Source organism: Rhinoraja longicauda, chromosome 14 (genome assembly GCF_053455715.1).
Source record: "Rhinoraja longicauda isolate Sanriku21f chromosome 14, sRhiLon1.1, whole genome shotgun sequence".
In the NCBI taxonomy this organism is placed as follows: Eukaryota; Metazoa; Chordata; class Chondrichthyes; order Rajiformes; family Arhynchobatidae; genus Rhinoraja; species Rhinoraja longicauda.
The window spans coordinates 17,965,846-17,988,168 of record NC_135966.1 but is presented as its reverse complement, the minus strand read 5'-3'; the positions used below and the strand labels follow the sequence as shown (position 1 = coordinate 17,988,168).

Below are 22,323 nucleotides of genomic sequence, written 5' to 3'. Positions count from 1 at the left end.
CTGAGAGATGGGTCAGGCAGAAACGATATCAGAAAGTGAGATAAAAAGTGATGTAATTTAATTTAAAATACAACTACATGAACAATTCCAAGAATAAAACTGTTGGATTTGACATATTATATTTAAAAGAAGCCTTAGCGAAGACAGCAGAGGTATATTTAATATTCCTTTAATAGAAAAATGTAGTCTCAGAAAACTAATGTTAAACCTATATTGAAGAAGAGAGATAGATCGGACAGGTCTGGGGAATTGTAGAATAATTGGCTTACCATCAATGGTGAAAAAAAATAATGGGACTTCTTCTGAAGAACAGAACAACACGTATTTGCCAAAAAATATAATAAGAATGAGTATATATTGATTTTGAATGGAAAATCTCACTCATATTAAATTATTTGAAATGTTAACTTTGAGGGCAAGTAAGGATAATTCAGTAAATGTAATTTATCTGCACAATGGAAGGCCTTTGATTAGATGTAAAATAATAGACAAATGGATAAGGTCAGAGCTATTGCTGTCAGAGCACAAACAGTAGAATGAATACTTAGCAGGCACATAAAAATGAAGCAGAGAATAATTTTAAAAAGTCACAAGATGGGAAATCCTACAAGGATCAGTATAAAAATCATAGTTTGCATCACTTATTAATAACTGTGAAATCAACAATAATAATGTTTCTAAATTTCCAAATCATGTCAAATTACAAAGGGGTGATAGTCAATATAGAGATGACTGCAATTAATTACAGAATTATATTAATAATTTCCAGAATATACCAAATGCCTAATTTCGGTTCAGTGTAAGGTTTTACTTCTGACAAGAAATATAAAGAAGTCAATTATTACTCAGCAAATATGATTTAAAATTAGTTTGGGAACAATAGGACCTAGAAGTATAAACACAAATAACTAGATGGAGCTAAAAAATAATCTCAAAAACACCCAAACCTATAAGTAAGGTTATTTCTGGTGAGGTAAAATGAAAGTTTGAGATGTTACACTCCATAATGCTTCCAACATTGGTTTGAGTATGGCATACAAATTTAATTGTCTTCTTATGAACATGATGTGAGCTGCAAGAAATACTCATGGGTGTAATACCAAAATTGTGAGGATATATCAGGAAAGGATGCATAGAGGTGCATATCTTTCCCTTTAGAGTCATAAAGTCATACAGCGTGGAAACAGGCCCTTCGACCCAACATGCCCATGCTGACTAACATGCCCCCATCTACATGAGTCCCATCTGCCTGTGTTTGGCCTATATCCCTCTAAACTTATCCTACCCATATACTTGTCTAGATGTTCCTTAAACATTGCAATAGTACCTGCCTCAACTACCTCCTCCACAGTTCATTCCATTCACCCACCAAACGTTGACACACACCAACCCTCCACTTCCTTTCAAGAAGCCAATTTTCTATCCATTCAGCTATCTCTCTTTGGATCACAAACAATTAGGGCGGCACGGTGGCACAGCGGTAGAGTTGTTGCCTTACAACGAATGCAGCACCGGAGACCCAGGTTTGGTCCCGACTACGGGTGCTGTCTGTACGGAGTTTGTATGTTCTCCCCGTGATCTGCGTGGGTTTTTTCCGAGATCTTCGGTTTCCTCCTACACTCCAAAGACGTCCAGGTACGTAGGTTAATTGGCTTGGTAAATGTGAAAAATGGACCTAGTGGGTATGTGTGGGGAGTGGGGATCACTGGTCGGCGTGGACTCGGTGGGCCGAATGGGCCTGTTTCTGCACTGTATCTCTAAACTAAAATCTAACCTGCCAGAGCAGCTAACCGTGCAGAACATTGTCAAATGCTTTCCTGAAACCCATACGTACATCCAGAGCTCTGCCCTCGACAACCTTTTTTGGTCACATGTCAAACGCTTTGCTGAAATCCATATATACATCTACAGCTTTGCCCTCATCAACCTTTTTTGGACACATCTTCAAAAAACACAATCAGATTCATGAGACCTGACCCCCACGTACAAAACCGTGCTGACTATCCCTAATCAGCCCTTGTCCATCTAAATGCATGGATATCTTATCCCTCAGAATACTCCAGTAACTTTCCGACCACAAATATAAATTCTGAAAAGTTTTCAAAGAATTAAAGGAAAAAATCAAAACTAATGGTCTACAATATTAAAATAGCATGAATACAAACCGAGAATTCACGAATAACAAGTACCCAGAGAGTAATGACAATGTGTAACTTTTATACCATTGGAAGTACTTCAGAGGAATTGTGCAGATGCAATTACAGAAAAGCTGGGAACAGAATCAAAAATTATGTTGATAGAATTAGCTGTAGAAGGATGGGAGGAAGTTGACAACGAGCATAAATGAACTGGCTTGGCCAAGAAAACATTTAATTTGCTATGCATTATATGCAAGTATGCACTTTCTAAAAAAATATTAAAAAACACAAATTCCAAGGTTCTTGTATGTAAATAAATCAGAACAGAAGAGTACAGCACAGGAACAGGCCCTTTGGCCCACAACGTCTGTGCTGAACATGATGCCAAGACAATCTCTTATCTGTTTGTACATGATCCATATCCTTCCATTCCTTGGATACCTATGTGTCTATCTAAAAGTCTCTTAAATGCCACAATTGTATCTGCCTCCAACACCATGCCTCACAACACATTCCAGACACTCACCAACTTCTGTGAAAATTTATTTGTTCCTCCCACATCGTTAAACTTCAACCTTTTCAACTAAAAGCTATGCCCCCTAGTGTTTGATATTTTGATTCTGCGAAAAAGACTCTGACCGTCTACCTTATCAATGCCTCTCATAATTTTATATACTTCCATCAGGTGTCCTCTCAACCTCCAGTGTTCCAGGCAAAGCCTCAACATCCTTCCTGTAATGGAGTGACCAGAACTGCACGCACTACTCCAAATACAAACTAACCAAAGTCCTATAAAGCTGCAGGCTGACTCTTATACTCAATGCCCTGACTAATGAAGGCAAACATATCACATGCTTTCTTTACCACTTTATCTACTTGTGTTGACACTTTCACGAATTTATGAACTTGGACCTCAAGATCCCTCTCTACATCAATGTTTTTAAAGTATCTTGCCAATAATTATATATATTTCCCCTAACATTTGACATCCAAAGTGCAACACCTCACACTTGGTCAGATTAACCTCCATCTGCCATTTCTATGCCCATTTTGGAAGCTAATCTATCCCGCTGCTTACTTTGATAGCCTTCCTCACAGTCCATGACCCCAGCAATCCTGGTGTCATCTGGTAACTTACTATCTAATCCATCTATGTTCACATCCAAATTATATATATATATATCATAAACAAAAAGGTCCCAGCACCGAACCCTGCAGAACTCCATGGGTCACAGACCTCCAGCCTGAATCTTGTCCTTCCACCACAATGCTTTGTTGTCCATCAATCAAGCCAGTTCTGAATCCATATGACCAGGTCGCTGTTAATCCCATGCACCTTAGTCTTCTGGATCAACCCACCATGGGGGACTTATCAAATGCCTTCCTAAAATCCATGCAAACAACATCCATCGCCCTGCCCTCATTCATCAAGTCCACTCCACCATTCAATCATGGCTGATCTATCTCTCCCTCCTAACCACGTTCTCCTTTTTTTGAGGATGTGACAAGTAAAATGGATGAAGAAGAGCCAGTGGATGTAGTGTATCTGGACTTTCAGAAAGCCTTTGATAATGTCCCACACAGGGGATTAGTGGGGAAAACTATAGTATTGGGGGTAGGGCATTGACATGGATAGAGAATTGGTTGGCAGACAGGAAACATATAGTAGAAATAAACGGGTCCCTGTCAGAATGGCAGGCAGTGGCGAATGGAGAGCTGCAAGGCTCGGTGCTGGGGCCGCAACTATTTACAATATATATTAATGATTTAGATGATGGAATTAAAAGTAACACTAGCAAATTTTCAGATGACACAAAGCTGGGTGGCAGTGTGAACTGCAAAGAGGATGCTAGGAGGTTGCAGGGTGACTTGGACAGGTTAAGTGAGTGGGCAGATGCAGTTTAAATGTGAGGTTTTCCACTTTGGCAGCAAGACCAAGGAGGCAGATTATTATCTCAATGGTGTCAGATTACGAAAAAGGGAAGTGCAATGAGACCTGGGTGCCCTTGTACACCAGTCACTGAAAGTAAACATGCAGGGACAGCAGGCAGTCAAGAAAGCTAATGGCATGTTGGCCTTCATAACGAGAGGATTTGAATATAGGAGTAAAGAGGTCCTTCTGCAGTTGTACAGGGGCTTGGTGAGACTACTTCTGGAATATAGTGTGCAGTTTTGGCTTCCTAATTTGAGGAAGGACATCCTTGCTATTGAGGCAATGCAGCGTAGGTTCACGAGGTTAATCCCCGGGATGGCGGGACTGTCATATGAAGAAAGATTGGAAAGACTGTGCTTGTATTCACTGGAATTTAGAAGGATGAGGGGGGATCTTATAGAAATGTATAAAATTATAAAAAGGACTGGACAAGCTAGATGCAAGGAAAATGTTCCCAATGTTAGGGAGTCCAGAACCAGGGGCCACAGTCTAAGAATAAAGGGGAGACCATTTAAAACTGAGAAATAACTTTTTCACCCAGAGAGTTGTGAATTTGTGGAATTCTCTGCCACAGAAGGCAGTAGAGGCCAATTCACTGGATGAATTTAAAAGAGATTTAGATAGAGTTTTAGGGGCTAGCGGAATCAAGGCATATGGGGAGAAGGCAGGCACAAGTTACTGATTGTGGATGATCAGCCATGATCACAATGAATGGCAGTGCTGGCTCGAAGGGCCAAATGGCATCCCCCTGCATCTATTTTCTATGTTTCTGTTTCTCCCCATAAACCCTGACACCCAAACTAACCAGGAATCTATCCATCTCTGCCTTATCTATCTATATATATATCTATCTCTGACTTTGTCTCCACAGCCTTCTGTGGCAAAGAATTCCACAGATTCACCACCTGGTTCAGTTTGTGAAGCTCACATCGCTACAATGAATACAACAAAAAACTATTGAGGAAAATTGCTGGAGGATGCAGGTGGTCTATGATGTTGAGATCCAACAAGGTAATTCTTTGCAAATACCTGCATATCTGTTTCAAACATGCCTTCTTTTGCATTTAATAAATATGTTAAATTATGGTTATGCCGTGTATACATTTTAGCAACTGGGAAAATGACGATCAATATCACTGCATTGTATTCTGATATGATACAATATAGACCAGCAATAACAATGTAAAATTATACTTGTCACTTGAAACAGTGTTTGGATCACAATCTTTTACACCGTTTGCAGTAATAAATGAATGGTACTTTTGAACAATCCATCAACTGAGTTCCCACACGTAGCGTCAGAAAAAAAGTTATGAGTGCATTTTCTAAATCAATATCAGTCGTCTCCACCTGGATAACAACATTTACTCTTCCAAATATCAAGATCAAACAGAAGATGATAGGATGGAAAATCTGAAATAACCTAATAGGAAGGAAACCCGAGGGTTCACTGAGAGGTCTTAACTCTCCAATCCATCAAGAACAACAAGAACCGAACACAATTACATGCAAAATGCCTTTCATCTGCAATGTCCTGCAATTGCAGATAGTAGGCTTATAGGAGTGTGTATGGGGAAACTAAACAGGAGGATGAGCATGGAGATGATTACTGGGGAAGACTGATGTGAAGAGAGGATCTACTGGGAGTTAGGGTTGGGGAAAGAACGCTAGAGGAAAGATAGTATATGGAAGGGTGGGCTTGATGTTGTGATGTAGGAGGGCTGAGATATTGACCAGGGTTGTGGACAGAAGAGCTGCAGAGCTGGAATAGCGATTGGGAGGTTAGTGAAAGGATCTGAGGGGGCTTTCAGGGGTCATATTATAAAAGGAAAGGAAAACTATAAAGGAAAGTACTATGAGGAAGATCAATGCCTTGGACCGCCCAGCAACAGCTAAAGTCAGCTTGGGGCATTTCATCTAATGTCAAAGCAGGTCTCAACTCAACAGCTAAAGTTAGTTTCAGCACTTGAGGCCCACACCGCTTGCAGGCCTTGAACGAGTTCCCCAGTCAAAAACTGTACATGATTTGGAATCTCTACTCATGCCGAACAGCCTCTTGTGCACAAAGGACCTGGATCACATATTTGGAATTGAGCTGCGCACACAGGCACACACACACACTGTCTAATCACATTTTGCAGTTATATTTTGGTGATATTCTTTTGTATAAAGTAGGAGAATATTATGTTATGTAAAATAATATATTGCTCAACATTTTTTGAGAGTATTTTTTAAGACCATTTTTAACATTTTAATTTTTTTGGGGAAATGGAATACCAAAGAACATTTTCAGGAAGAGATATCCAATCGAGTAAATGCAATAAAGGATCATTTCAAAAGAACTGCTTACTTGAAAATTGCCTTCAATTGGCTTTAATTCTGATAGGGTTTTGCACTTTACCTACCATTCTTGGTTCACTTCGACATTTTAACAACTAGCTCTGTGTTTCTTCCACTCATAGGCTGAATGTCAAATATTAATATTCATAAGACAAATTCACAATTGAAATAACGTTTGTTACCTCACTAATGAAGGTCTTTGCAGTACGTGGGTTGAGAAAAAGAAGGGCTCTTCGAAGCATGTCCCGAAAACGGCTGAGCTCATCGAATCCAAGTGTAGAGAAAAGGCCAGTGAACATATTACTTATGCTGGTCTCTACCTTTTGAAGTGAAACCTCTATTCCCTGCTGACCAGCTTGACCCAAAAACTCTTGAATCCCACGAATGTCTGTTCAAATGATCAAAAAAGTAAGTGTGAGAAAACATTTGGATCATTGATTTAACATTTTAAAAACAGTTAGTTGTCTTATTAACATACTTATCTTGTTACATACAATAACTGCAAGCAGTCACCATTCATATATCAGTAAAATACAATATATATTCATCTTACATACTCTTAATTAATTAATGGTTTAGTGGCCTCTTGTGGTACCGGCTAATTAAGTTGAAATGTTTTAATTTCCTCTTATTGTTTGAATTCATCTGGCAGCTGAATTTATTAACAGGGATTTGAACGACAGATAAACTGGTGGAGATGATCTTGTTTACAAGTGTTCAGAATGGAGAGTAAATTTGTAAAGCACTTGTTTGCCAAATGGTGCAGTCTCACATTGGCAGTATCATGATACCAGCTTTGAAGAATATAAGCCAACAAATCAGACCTCAGCCGTAATAATCACTGCTTAGTACTTTAACAAGCAGTCAATGTCCACTGAAACAGTCCAACCAGTAATGCAGATGTGCTACCTGGCAATACAAAAAAAACATGGCTGTAAAACTAGTTGATGGCTCGTCCTATGTGTGCCCGATACTGGGAGTAATGATAAAGTCACCAGTACACCCCTGATCCCACAATCTGTGTATTCAGCGGGGTTTCCTGTGAGCTATTTAGTGCATTGGTTTACATGTTTGTGCTAAATTATATCTTGCGCTACTTTATTGCAGCTGATAATCCATGTAAAACAAATTAGCTACGAACTGCATCAAAATTCAATACAAACATGTTAACCAGATGCTAAAGGGAGCACCCAAAGGAAATTAAATCCCACAGAACATATTCAGGAAGAGATATCTAATCGAGTAATTGCAATAAAAGATAATTTCAAAAGAACTGCTTACTTGAAAATTGCCTTCAACTACCAACAGAATTTTGCCTTAGGAATAGGAAAGGTTCACCAAAACCAAAACAAATCGGGTAATTTTCTTTCCTTTTATGAAATGTTGGGCATGTCACATTATTATACCATAATATTCTTTGCTCTTTGATTAATACACCCATTCTGAATGCAGCAAAATGTAGCACCAGATGTTGAAGTCAAACCTGATATGTGATACTGTGAGAAACAAAACAAAGTCTCTAGTGTGTTGTATGTCCGTAGTGTTGTGTTACCAGTTATTGCATCTCTCACCTCAATCTATGGTATTAGACCTGATACGTTATCCTATGCTATTGGTAAGGCAAGCCACAGAACTCCGACATGAGAGATTTTGGGAAGGCGAGAAAGGTTATGTTTCTTTAGAATCACACATCAATCTAGCTTCTTCCCACAGAATCAAATCAAATTTCCTACATGACAAGCTATACTTTACAGTTCATTCTCTTTTTTTAGTATTATATGCAGCCATCTGAATTGTGGAGTTACTGTATTATCACACTGAAAGGATTGTAGATGTAAGCTTTTAAATATCCTTTTCTGAAAGATATATCAAACTAACTAGTTTAAACTGAACCATTATGGAAGTTCAAGATCAATTTCAATGCTATAAATTCCTTATATTTGTTTGTACAAGACAATTAGATGGCCAAGAAGACCATGTTGTTACCATATGAATCATCGTAGAAGATCATGAATTTCTGCCACGAAAATTCAGTAATAACTTTAAGGATGACTTCGTTGAAATAATCAGGAGGGCGTAGAGAAAGGGTGTAATGGTTTTTTCTAGTATTCCTTGCGATGGAACATTGCGAGCGGGGAGTTCCGGCTGCTGTGCGTTGGATGTAGAGGTGGGGGATATGCATTCCATCCGCAAACGACTGAAGTGAGGCAGAAGGCGCGCATCCAGTGGAACTGACGAGAGCCAAGATCCCTTGCGACACCAGGTCACAGGCTGAAAAAAAAACATTTTTCTATTAGAGTAATCAACAATGAAAAACTGCAACTGCATTTATTTTTTAGTTTGGTTTAGTTCAGATAGTTTAGTCAAGTCAAGTCATGTCAATTTTATTTGTAGAGCACATTTAAAAACAACCCACGTTGACCAAAGTGCTGTACATCAGTTCAAGTACTAAGAACGAACATACAATGGCACACAAACATAACAGCACATACATAAACAGTTCACAGCGCCCCCTCAGAGGGCCTCAAACGCTAGGGAGTTGAAATAGGTTTTGAGCCTGGACTTAAAGGAGTCGATGGAGGGGGCAGTTCTGATGGGGAGAGGGATGCTGTTCCACAGTCTAGGAGCTGCAACTGCAAAAGCGCGGCCAACCTGAGCTTGCCTAGACCGCGGAATAGTCAGTAGCCCCAAGTCGGCCGACCTGAGGGACCTAGCGATAGAGTGGTGGGTTAGAAGATTTTTGATATGGGGGAGGGTGGCAAGCCTGTTTAGGGCTTTGTATGTGAATATGAGAAATTTAGTAGAGATATAGCATGGAAACAGGCTCTTTGGATCACCGAGTTTGTGCTGTCCAGCGATCCCCGCACATTAACACTGTCCTATACACACTAGGGACAATTTACAATTTTACCAAAGCCAATTAAACTACAAACCTGCGAGTGTGGGAGGAAACCAGAGCAGCCGGAGAATACCCACGTAGGTCATGGGGAAAACGTACAAACCATACAGACTGAACCCGTAGTCAGGGCCTCTGGCACTGTTGGGCAATAACTCTACCGCTGCCCCACACCATGTCTTAAACAAAGGGCCACAGCTCAAGTTCTGAGTCAAAAGGAGGAGAAATGTTGGATGAGGGCTGGATCTTTAGGTGCACCTGATGATGTGGAAGGGTGTTGGAGCGCACATTACTTTAGTAAATAGATTCAGGAGAACATGAAGCTCCACCAGCTGCGCCACTCTGTTGCCCACACCAAACTACACGGGTTGCACATCATTAGCAAAAGCTGATGGAGAAACTGCCATTGAAACTTAAGGAAATATTGTCCAAAAAGAGATGGGCTTTTATAGTAATAAAAAAAGAACTGCAATTGCTGGTTTATACTAAAGATAGATACAAAATAATTGAGTAACTCAGCGGGTCTGGCAGCATCACTAGAGAAAAAGGATAGGTGACGTTTTGGGTTGGGAAGGGACCCAACCCGAACATTTCTTATCCATTTTCTCCAGAGATACTGCTGGACCCGCTGAATTACTCCAGCATTTTGTGTAGATCTTAGGCACTTATATAGTACAGGCTAAAGTCATAAGGGTGTTCAACCTTGAAGAATTTAGTAGATTACTCCATAAACTGCAGGAGTTGAGATTGCTGGCTGAGACGAGGTTGGAGTGCAAAGCTGAGAGGTGAGTGATAAGGTATGCATTGCCACATGAGAGGACCTGGGGGAGGTATTTTTCTTAACCGAAAAGTGGAAGGGGGCATGTAGCAAAATGAGTTATGTTATATCTGGAAAGAATGAAATCTATGATCTTTTGCCTAATGTCAAGTGATTGGATTGGTAACAGATAAAAAGAGTCTGGGTTGTTTTAGAATGACCTTGGCATGCTGGGTTCTTGCAGAAGCAAAACTATCTAATGTTATGGGCCAAGCCAGAAGTAATAATGTTGCCTCTAAGGAACTTAAGATAGGAATCATACTAGAGGGGAACCAAGATGCGAATCAAAGGCATCTGCTCATGATGTGCAAAATCTGCAGTTTGGTGTGAGACAACAGAGTGGTGCAGTTGGAAGAGCTGTTGTTCACAGCACCAGAGACCAAGGTCCGATTCTGACTTTGGCTGCTGTCTGCATGGAGTTTGCCCAATCTTCCTGTGACCGCAGGTTTTTCCCCCGGGTGCTCTGGTTTCTTCCACATCCCAAAGACGTGCGGGTTTGTCGGTTAATTGGCCCTTTAAATTGTCCCCAGTGTGTCGGGAGTGGATGAGAAAGTGGGATAACATAGCACTAATTATGGTCAGTATAGACTCGATGGGCTGGGGGCATGTTTCCACGCTGTATCTTTCAAACACTCAATCAGCAGCTGCAGACGTACAAAATAAATGTTGCAAGATATTAAATTGCTGGAGGAACTTAGTGGGTCATGGAGCATTTATAGGCGAGGGATAGTTGGCGCTTCAGGTTGATTCAGGAGGTTTCTGATGCAGAGCGTTAATCCAAAGCATCAACATCCCTTTTGCCCCCGCACACGTAGCTTGACCCACTAAATTCCCCCAGCGGTTTGTTTTTGCTCCAAACTCCAGCATCTGCTGTTTCCAATGGCTCTACAACAAATGGTGGGTGATATCAAATGCGTTACAACTAAACCAGAGGCATATTTATAAAGGATTCAGAGAGAAAAAAATAACAATGAGTTCGCCACAAATTCAAATCTGCCGTGACATTAGTACTTGAGAGAAGTGGCGGCACAATATTAAGTGCAGTGATAACAAAGTGGACATTTTCAATGAGAGGTGAGATGGATGGTATAAGGTAAGATGCATAAGGTTAAATAAATACACAAATATGTGGCTTGCTGTTAAGGCTTAGCATCTCCAAACCCTTTGCCCTCTTATAGGTAACACTCTGTCAATTTGCAGCAGCCGCTGGACAACATCTATATACTAAAGCTCTGGTTTGTTTGTTTGTTTGTTCCTGAACTACAGTCATAATGGTACACGATAACATGACAATTTTAGGCCCACCTTACTCAACATCATCCTATGGTGCTATGGGTTAAGTTTCATTCAAATTGGTGTTATTTTTTAAAGTTATTCACATTTTAAAGTTTTAAAAAACGCGCATGCGCTTTTGGGGCCCCATTGATCTGGCACTTACGTAGGATGGCCACCACATCCGCGCGTGCGCAGAACAAATGCATCCGCGCCTGCGCAGTTGGGGCGGGTTTACCTGCTCCGTCTCTTGGGGGTGGGTTTGCCTGCTCCGTAGCGGCAGGAGAGCCAAGCCTGGTGCTGGGGGAAGCAGCCGGAGCCTGGGCCTGGCCCGGGGCTTGGACGTGACCGGGTAACCGTGAGCCCGAGGTGGGCCAAGGGGGCAGCAGCAGCAGCAGCAGCAGCAGCAGTGGCGGCGGTGAGGCCGGGCGTTGGTGGAGGTGGAGGTCAAGGCCTGAGCCTGGCGCTGGGCCTGCCCTCGGCTCCCCCGTCCCCCCTCCTGTCCCAGGCCCGCTCAGCGCCTTCCCCATGCCGCCCAGAATCCTGCGGCATTGGCGCAGCAACAGTGGGAGAGCCGCCACCGTCTAGAGTGGGGATAAATGGGGCCCTTTCGGAATGGCAGGCAGTGACCAGTGGGGTACCGCAAGGTTCGGTGCTGGGACCCCAGCTATTTACAATATACATTAATGACTTAGACGAAGGGATTAAAAGTACCATTAGCAAATTTGCAGATGATACTAAGCTGGGGGGTAGTGTGAATTGTGAGGAAGATGCAATAAGGCTGCAGGGTGACTTGGACAGGTTGTGTGAGTGGGCGGATACATGGCAGATGCAGTTTAATGTAGATGAGTGTGAGGTTATTCACTTTGGAAGTAAGAATAGAAAGGCAGATTATTATCTGAATGGTGTCAAGTTAGGAGGAGGGGGGGTTCAACGAGATCTGGGTGTCCTAGTGCATCAGTCAATGAAAGGAAGCATGCAGGTACAGCAGGCAGTGAAGAAAGCCAATGGAATGTTGGCCTTCATAACAAGAGGAGTTGAGTATAGGAGCAAAGAGGTCCTTCTACAGTTGTACCGGGCCCTGGTGAGACCGCACCTGGAGTACTGTGTGCAGTTTTGGTCTCCAAATTTGAGGAAGGATATTCTTGGTATGGAGGGCGTGCAGCGTAGGTTCACTAGGTTAATTCCCGGAATGGCGGGACTGTCGTATGTTGAAAGGCTGGAGCGATTGGGCTTGTATACACTGGAATTTAGAAGGATGAGGGGGGATCTTATTGAAACATAAGATAATTAGGGGATTGGACACATTAGAGGCAGGAAACATGTTCCCAATGTTGGGGGAGTCCAGAACAAGGGGCCACAGCTTAAGAATAAGGGGTAGGCCATATAGAACGGAGATGAGGAAGAACTTTTTCAGTCAGAGAGTGGTGAAGGTGTGGAATTCTCCGCCTCAGAAGGCAGTGGAGGCCAGTTCGTTGGATGCTTTCAAGAGAGAGCTGGATAGAGCTCTTAAGGATAGCGGAGTGAGGGGGTATGGGGAGAAGGCAGGAACGGGGTACTGATTGAGAGTGATCAGCCATGATCGCATTGAATGGCGGTGCTGGCTCGAAGGGCTGAATGGCCTACTCCTGCACCTATTGTCTATTGTCTATTGTCTATTGTCTACCCACCGCACTGAAGATCCCCGCAATGGTGGCCCTCAGAGCCGGGAGGGGATGGAGGGGAGGGAAAGGGGGAGTGGGGGGGTGAGAGGGGGGAGTGGGGGGGGGGGGGGGGGAGAGGGTGCTGCACCAATGCAGAAGAGGTTTGGGCCCAAAGGGTCCACTTGGTCTAGTCCAGCTTAAAAAGTAGTATTGGAGAAGGCACAGTTCAGTGAAAGTTTGAAACAGATGAGTATCAGCTGATTTACTACTTTCTTTCAATTTTTTTCACCCACCCAACTAACTTGTTATTAAATCACTTGTTGTTGATGCAGATATTTTATGTGGAGAGCATGTCAAGCCGCTTCCATTATTCATGGAGATAATGACTGATCTGTATTATACCTTCATCCACCCGCCTTCTCTCCATATCCCTGAATACTGTAGGCGAAGAAAACAAAATTGATCTTGGTTTTAAAATTATTAATTGGACCAGCATTTGTTTCTCTTACACAACTCTTTACTTGACTGTCCCAGTTCTAATTTGAAGATCGTGTCTCCTTGCCCAAGATTCCCCAAGCAGTAAAACATTGCATTTTGTTCATCTAATTGATTTCTTTCAAAACCCTAAAATCTCTATCCTTAATCTTCTATATTCCATGTAAACCAAGCCTAATTTGTAATCTCTCGTCCTATTTTAACTCTTAGAGCTCTGGTGACTTTATGATGATTCTACATTGAATTCATTTTGAGTTCATTTTATTGTACCAAAGATATGGTTCCAGATCCGTACACAATTCTAGATGTGATTTAACCAGTGTTTGCACTGCTGCAGCAAACCAATATCTAGCTCACTGGTCATTAAGTCTTTCAATGTTTCAATAGACCTTGATTTTCTTTATGTTTGACTATTATAGTGTAGAGATCTGTGTACCTGGACAACATGCACAACACTTAAAAGACATTTGGGCAGATACACGGATAGGAATGGTTCAGAGGGATATGGGCTAAGTGCATGCAGGTGGGACTAGCATAGAGGGAGCATCTTGGTTGGCATGGACAGGTTGGGCCGAAGGACCTGTTTCCGTGCTGTGTAATCAGATGACATGATATCTCCAATACTTATATTTTCCCATCTTACGTACAATTAATCTATTTTTGGTCCATAAAGGGCACACTTACCTGTGTTCAACTTCATCCACTATTGGCTTGTGTGTGTAATCTATTGCTGCCTTATCATAATGTTATGTGCATTCATATATTGCTTGATATGATATCATTTTTTTGTGTCAGCAGAGAATGGAAATTTTCAGTTTATTGGATCCCAAGGCATTCATATATTTAATAAGTGATGGTGAATAATTAAAGGACAGTCCCTAAATCCCACAGAACACCTCAAATGAGATTTTGACACCTAAAAAATGTAGAAAAGGATCAGTCTGAGAAAGGATCCTGAGCTGAAACATCAGCGATCCATGTTCTCCAAAGATACAGCCAGATCCACTGGGTTACTCCAACACTGTGTCCTTTTGTATAAACCAGAATCTGCAGTTCCTGGTTTCAAGAAAAGGATCTATCTGATTATAAATATCAACACTTTTAAAACTATCATGCCATGAGCCAATCTGTCTCAATCTCCATCCTTTTTGGTTTATAAGACACAAGACCTAGAGCGGACATCTTTCCAAGGGGTAGAGTGATAATTTAGATACCTTACTGAGTTTTGATATAGCACGTTCTACCTGTAGTTTAGACACAAAATGCTGGAGTAACTCAGCGGGTCAGGCAGCATCTCAGGAGAGAAGGAATGGGTGACTTTTCGGGTCGAGACCATTCTTCAGACGACGATAGTTCAGCATTCCTTCTCTCCCGAGATGCTGCCTGACCCGCTGAGTTACTCCAGCATTTTGTGCCTACCTTCGATTTAAACCAGCATCTGCAGGTTTTTTTCCCTACACATTGTACCTGTAGTTTGTTGGGTTCCTGAATCTTTGGGGAATCTGGCAGTTGTAGAGAGGCAAAGTGATCTCCAGCAACTGAATGTGTTTTCCCAGTGCTGGTATTAGTGCAAGCAGCACTGCTTCACTCTGGGTGGCATGCTCTCCCACCCTATCCCCCAGTCAGATCACCAGCCTACAACGAAACACCAGGTTAAGGATTGTTGAACACCCCATCTTGAGATTTGCGATGGAGAATCAGAAACCTCCACATTCATCAGAGTCTTCGATCAGACACATCAGATCCAATGGCCTGTTTCACAATCTTCCCCAGCAATCTAAAACCCTAACCTGTTAATCAGGGTGGCATGTGGCAGGGAATTTGTCAGCGAAAAAAGACACAAGTTATGAGTTTAATACCTTCAAAGGCTTGCCTCTCTCCATTCCTGTTAATATCCAGCTCCACTAGTCATTGCCTTCCAACCTTTTATTACAAATCCTACTTTCTCGCTTATGTTAACAAATGAGTTGCAACCCACGATTCATTATTGTCTAAATGTCAAGTACATTTTCCTCTTTCTTTGCTGTGCAAACTGACACAAAATATTAAAGATGCATTTTAAAGTAGCTTATTTTTGTTGCATTCTTCAATTCATCGCACATTTTCACCATTGCAAGTGTAACCGTAGGCTACATTTGTGCTGTCACATTTGCTTTAATGCTGAACAGTTTTAAAGCTAGATAAATCCAAATGTCGTAACTAGCTTTACACTCAAATCAACTTTTGCCATATTTCATGATGTAACCAGCAAATGATCTGCTTTTAAAATAGGTAGAAAGGCACATAAATACACACAAAATAAATATATACGCCTTTCACGTTCACTCTGCATATCTACCTATTTCTTCTGCAGATATTTACACTGAGCAGTCCAACATTCAAAATGCTTGATTTATTCACAAAATGCTGGAGTAACAAAATGCTGGCCTTCGTAACAAGAGGAGTTGAGTATAGGAGCAAAGAGGTCCTTCTACAGTTGTACCGGGCCCTGGTGAGACCGCACCTGGAGTACTGTGTGCAGTTTTGGTCTCCAAATTTGAGGAAGGATATTCTTGCTATGGAGGGCGTGCAGCGTAGGTTAACTAGATTAATTCCCGGAATGGCGGGACTGTCGTATGTTGAAAGGCTGGAGCGATTGGGCTTGTATACACTGGAATTTAGAAGGATGAGGGGGGATCTTATTGAAACATATAAGATAATTAGGGGATTGGACACATTAGAGGCAGATAACATGTTCCCAATGTTGGGGGAGTCCAGAACAAGGGGCCACAGTTTGAGAATAAGGGGTAGGCCATTTAGAACGGAGATGAGGAAGAACTTTTTCAGTCAGAGGGTGGTGAAGGTGTGGAATTCTCTGCCTCAGAAGGCAGTGGAGGCCAGTTCGTTGGATGCTTTCAAGAGAGAGCTGGATAGAGCTCTTAAGGATAGCGGAGTGAGGGGGTATGGGGAGAAGGCAGGAACGGGGTACTGATTGATAGTGATCAGCCATGATCGCATTGAATGGCGGTGCTGGCTCGAAGGGCTGAATGGCCTACTCCTGCACCTATTGTCTATTGTCTATTGTCTATTGTCAGATCAGGCAGCATCTCGGAAGAGAAGGAATGGGTGACGTTTCGGGTCGGGACCCTTCTTCAGACTGAAGAAGGGTCTCGACCCGAAACGTCACCCATTCCTTCTCTCCCGAGATGCTGCCTGACCTGCTGAGTTACTCCAGCATTTTGTGAATAAATCGATTTGTACCAGCATCTGCAGTTATTTTCTTATTCAAAATGCTTGCACCAGCGCAAAGAAAGCAGCCATTTGACTAACATCTAATCCACCATCTAAGCATTCACCTCTCTCCCGGTGATGTACCGTGGAGGCAAAGTGCATCTACAAAATGCACTACAATTACTACCCGAAGCTGCTTCAATAGCATCTCCCAAAAATCAATGCCTCTATAACCAAGAAATAGGGGTAGTGGGTACATGGGAATAATACCATTTGCAATTTGCCCTCCAAGGTATATAATATCCTGACTTAGAAATAGTTATTGCGTTCCTATCCCTTCATTTTCATTTTCACTGGTTCTATGTACTAGTGCACACTGTCCAACACTACAGTTGAAGGGTTATCTTCATCAGAAGGACAGTAGTAGTCATGATGACAACTCATCAGCAACTTCTCAAAAACAACTGGAAGTGAGGAATAAATGCTAGCCTTGCCAATTATTCTCTTGTAAAACACGAAACAAAAAGGGTCTCGACCCGAAACGTCACCCATTCCTTCTCTCCAGAGATGCTGCCTGTCCCGCTGAGTTACTCCAGCTTTTTGTGTCAACCTTCGGTTTAAACCAGCATCTGGAGTTCCTTCCTAAACAAAAACGTTCATTTAACCTCAGCAGCATACTGTTTTATTGTTTTTTCCTTGGACTGCTATGACATGACATAAAAATAATTGTGGAATAGTCACCCATCCATTTTTGTGAAACCTTTCAAGATTATTATCAGCTGATGAAAGTCTGTTCAACTAATCCCCTGATTGTTTTGAACTAGCCTTGGCAGAGAGGCTTATTTTCCAAAGAGTCAAGAGTCAAGAGTGTTTTATTGCCATATGTCCTGAAACAGAACAATGAAATTCATTCTTGCAGCAGCACAACAGATATGCAAAGCACGGGGGAGGGGGGCAGGGGGGGATAGGGGGAGAGAGGGGGGGAGAGGGGGGGAGAGGGGGGGAGAGGGGGGGAGAGAGGGGGAGAGAGGGGGAGAGAGGGGGAGAGAGGGGGAGAGAGGGGGAGAGAGGGGGAGAGAGGGGGAGAGAGAGAGAGAGTGAGATATTATATATATTTTGGGCATGGGAAATCATGTCTCACAAATTTGATTGAGGTTTTTGACGAGGTGACCAAGAAGATAGATCAGGACAGGGCAGAAGACATAGAAACATAGAAACATTAAAAAATAGGTGCAGGAATAGGCCATTCGGCCCTTTGAGCCATAACCACCCTCAATATGATCATGGCCAATCATCCAGAATCAGTACCATGTTCCTGCTTTCTCCCAGTATCCCTTGATTCGGATAGCCCTAAGAGCTATATCTAACTCTCTCGAATACATCCAGTGAATTGGCTTCCACTGCCGTCTGTGGCAGAGAATTCCAGATTCACAATTCTGTGGCTGAAAAAGATTTTCCTCATCTCAGTCCTAAATGGCCTACACCTTATTCTTAAACTGTGACCCCTGGTTCTGTACTCCCCCAACAAGGGGAACATTTTTCCTGCATCCAGCCTGTCCAATCCCAAAGGAATTTTATATGATCCCCTCTCCTCCTAATTTCCAGTAAATATAAGCCCAGTGTGAATATAAGACATTACCTGCCTGGACCTTAGCAAGTCCTTTGTCAAAGTCTTGCATGATAAGCTGGGAGGGAGGAGAGAGAGAGAGGAGAGAGAGGAGAGAGAGGAGAGGGAGGAGAGGGAGGAGAGGGAGGAGAGAGAGGAGAGAGAGGAGAGAAAGGAGAGAAAGGAGAGAAAGGCATGATCAGTGGATTTGCAGATTACACTACAATTGGTGATATAGTGTTCATTGAAACAGGTTGTCTATGATCATGATCTACATCAACTCAACGAATGGCAAAATGAATTCAACTCAGATAAGTGAGAAGTTGTTCACTTTGGGAAATTAAATTCAGGCAGGACATGCAGAGTAAGTTTCAGGGCCCTGTGAAATGTTATTGAAAAGCCAGACTGCAGGGTACAGGTACATAGTTCTCTGAGTGCCAATACAAGATGGTAAAAAAGGCAAATGGCATGCTTGCCCTCAATGCCCGAGGCAATGAAGCCAGGAGTTGAGACATCATGTAGCAGTTTTACAACATGCTAGTTAGGCCACAGTTGAAGTATTGTGTGCAGACGCAAGATGAAAATAGGGGAAATAGCCAGAAACTGTTTTCCTTGGTAGGGATGACTAAAACTAGAAAGCATAAAAGTTTAAAGGGAATCTGAGGGATACATTATTCACACACAGATTAGTAGGTATCTAACATGAGCTGCCAGATGAGGTGGTGGCAGCATTTATGAGGAATCAGGACAGATACTTAAATGAGCATGGCACAGAGAAATATGGAGTTACTATAGGCAATTGGGTTAGTAAAGGTTGGCTTAATTGCTGCCATAGAAGTGGTGGGCCAAATGGGCCGTTTCTCTGCTGTGTAGCTCTATGACTCATTAACAAAAAGTAAAATGTATCACTCTTGCATGAATCAATTTTTGATATAATCTTGTCCTGAATTTTGCTCAGAATATATCAGGAATTCAGGAATTCCATGATAGGTGCAGAAATGCAGCTTGCAAGCATCCATGAAAATGTTTCCCAGCATGTTCCCAAAGACAGTCTGTTACCAAACCAAGTGTGAAGTTACGTGTAAGAAAATAACTGCAGATGCTGGTACAAATCGAAGGTATTTATTTCATAAAATGCTGGAGTAACTCAGCAGGTCAGGCAGCATCTCAGGAGAGAAGGAATGGGTGACGTTTCGGGTCGAGACCCTTCTTCAGACTGAAGAAGGGTCTCGACCCGAAGTGTGAAGTTACAATAATTTCTCAACACATGTTGGGGAACAGCAAATTGGAATAGCTAGATAGGTGTTAATATGCAGATTATTTTTAAAATTGTTTTAGATTATTTAAATATTTTTAATTCTTCAACTATTTTGAATATATGTTTAAATCTATGCTTCGATTACATTTTAATCATATGTATTTTAATAATGCTGTTGACACAAAATGCTGGAGTAACTCAGCGGGACAGATAGCATCTCTAGAGAGAAGGAATGGGTGACGTTTCGGGTTGAGATCCTTCTTCAGTCTGGTGCTTCTCGCCAGAGATGCTGCCTGTCCCACTGAGTTACTCCAGCATTTTGAGTCTACTTTCAATTTAAACCAGCATCTGCAGTTATTTCCTACACATTAATAATGCTGTGAATATTTTTAATAGGTTTGGACTGTTGGAAAGATTCTGTTAAAGATTTTCAGCATCTCAAGGCCAGGCAAAGCTCCCTCCTGCCCAACCATCCTCAATTCCCATTTGAAAGGATTTATACACAGAATTTCTGCTGCATTTCCCTGCTGATTTTGGAGCTGGCTTTATACGGTCACCTCATAAGGTGAATGTGATTTTGTTTGTAGGTCATTGGTAAGAATACATGGTTCACTGCTGTTGCTAATTGCGCTTTTCTCAATGTAGATTGCTCACTGTATGTCTGACAAAAAGGATCTGTAAAATTGGTGTAAAATTAGTGTATTGTTGCTGACATTTGCAGGAAAATATGAAGAAATAAAGATCTGTTTCTTAACCAACATGAAAAGGTACATTGGAAACATAAATCACCATGATTTTTGTAATATATTTGATATGCAATTTAGTGGGCACAGTCACATTTTTTCATGATTGGTATTTTATTGAAAGTTACGCCATTCCAGGGAATCATTTTGTTAGATATGTTTGATTAATTTTCATCAAAATGGCTATTTTCCCCAGACTTTTCATGACCTTAATGAGTTCTATGAGAATTCTATAAAGGGAAATTAAAAGGAGCTTTGAGCAGTAGTCAATAATACTTGAACAAACATATGTTTTAACTGAATGTATTAGACAGGAATATAACTGAATCTTAAGAGATTAGAGTGCAGAATACACGGTGTGTAGAATTTCTGCAGGGGTTTTTCTGATCTCCCCTTGTAACTTGGTCGGATATCTATGGAGATATTTAAAGTTTGATATACATGGTCCTACATTATTTTTACCTAATGTTCAAAGCTAAATTGTGGCAGAAGAGTCAGAAACCAAAACTAGAAAATATTGCCGTATAATTTTTTTACATCTTTACACTTGATTGATATTATCAAGGCATTTTTAATTATAAATTCCAGCATGTTGTAGCTTATTCACTTTGAATGGAAACATAGCTGCAGAGCCAGCTGTTTATAGGAGCTGTTAATACATTTTATGTGCCTTTGAAAGGTGAACAGTGGGTGAGTAAGCAAAGTGAGAATTGTACAGAGACTCATATTTTAAATGAATAAGTGAATGGACTAATTATATTCAACGTTAGTGATTATAGAAATGAGAGGACAAGGCACGGGTGAAGAATTCACCCATGATCACATTGAATGGCGGTGCTGGCTCGAAGGGCTGCATGGCCTCCTCCTGCACCTATTGTCTATTGTCTAATTCATGGAATAATATGCTTCTGGTGAAATGTGTAACATGTCGTTTCACACTTTTCTTTTTGCTTTCTGGAAAGACCCAACGTATGGAGCATTTTGTTTGCCAATGGACTGATCATAACAGATACAAGGTGCTTACAAACTTGTGTGTGTGTAAGTTCTACAACAATTTTGAGCGATGACTGGGTCAAATGAATGAGTTGAAATCATTGTATTGTGTGGTATGTAACAGCTAAATTCACCAAAAGATATTAAGTCTACCCGCTTTTGATCAAAGTATCCTTTAATCCATTTGAGAGTTGGCCAAACTGGTGGCCGAGCACTTCAACTACCCCTCCCATTCCCAGTCTGACCTTTCTGTCATGGGCCTCCTCCAGTCCATAGTGAGGCCCACCGGAAATTGGAGGAACAGCACCTCATATTTCGCCTGGGCAGCTTGCAGCCCAGTGGTATGAACATCGACTTCTCCCACTTTAGATAGTTCCTCTGTCCCTCTCTTCCCCTCCCCCTTTCCCAGATCTCCCTCTATCTTCCTGTCTCCACCTATATTCTTCCTTTGTCCCGCCCCCCCCCGACATCAGTCTGAAGAAGGGTCTCGACCCGAAACGTCACCCATTCCTTCTCTCCTGAGATGCTGCCTGACCTGCTGAGTTACTCCAGCATTTTGTGAATAAATACCTTCAACTGGTATCTAGGCTCATCTTATCCTGCCTCCTTCCTCTCGGTCCAGGAATCAATGGAAACTTTGCTTCCCCGAAGTAAGGAAACAAAAAGACTAGAAAATAGATTCAAATGCACCATTTTTCAATTCATGAATTGATTTTGTGCACATTTTGAACCCAGATCCTATTGAAGTCCCACCGCTCAAGAATTAGACTAGGCACTTCTTATCAATGGTTGTTTTAATGTAGATCTTATTTCCCTTTTATCAGTCTTACGCATATTAATGTCAATGAGGTTTTTCGTCCAGGAGCCTAATGAGCCATTGTTTCCTCCCACATTCCCTCTTTATTCCTGTTTTGGACAGCTCTCTGCTACATCTGGTTTGACCTCAGTTCCCTGGCATCTTGAAACCAATACAGAGAGT

General features: G+C 41.7%; 1 protein-coding gene across 2 annotated transcripts in view; it reads right to left on the bottom strand.

The window, feature by feature from the left end:
- The window catches only part of LOC144600103 (glutamate receptor ionotropic, delta-2-like), a 361,426-nt gene that overhangs the window by 159,647 nt on the left and 179,456 nt on the right, over positions 1 to 22,323 (bottom strand). For both annotated transcript variants that reach the window (XM_078411520.1, XM_078411521.1), the window contains exons 3-4: positions 8,398 to 8,682; positions 6,594 to 6,799 (exon numbers count right to left, since the gene is read on the bottom strand). In XM_078411520.1, coding sequence (XP_078267646.1) covers positions 6,594 to 6,799; positions 8,398 to 8,682 — 491 coding nt within the window. The remainder of the gene's footprint in view (positions 1 to 6,593; positions 6,800 to 8,397; positions 8,683 to 22,323) is intronic.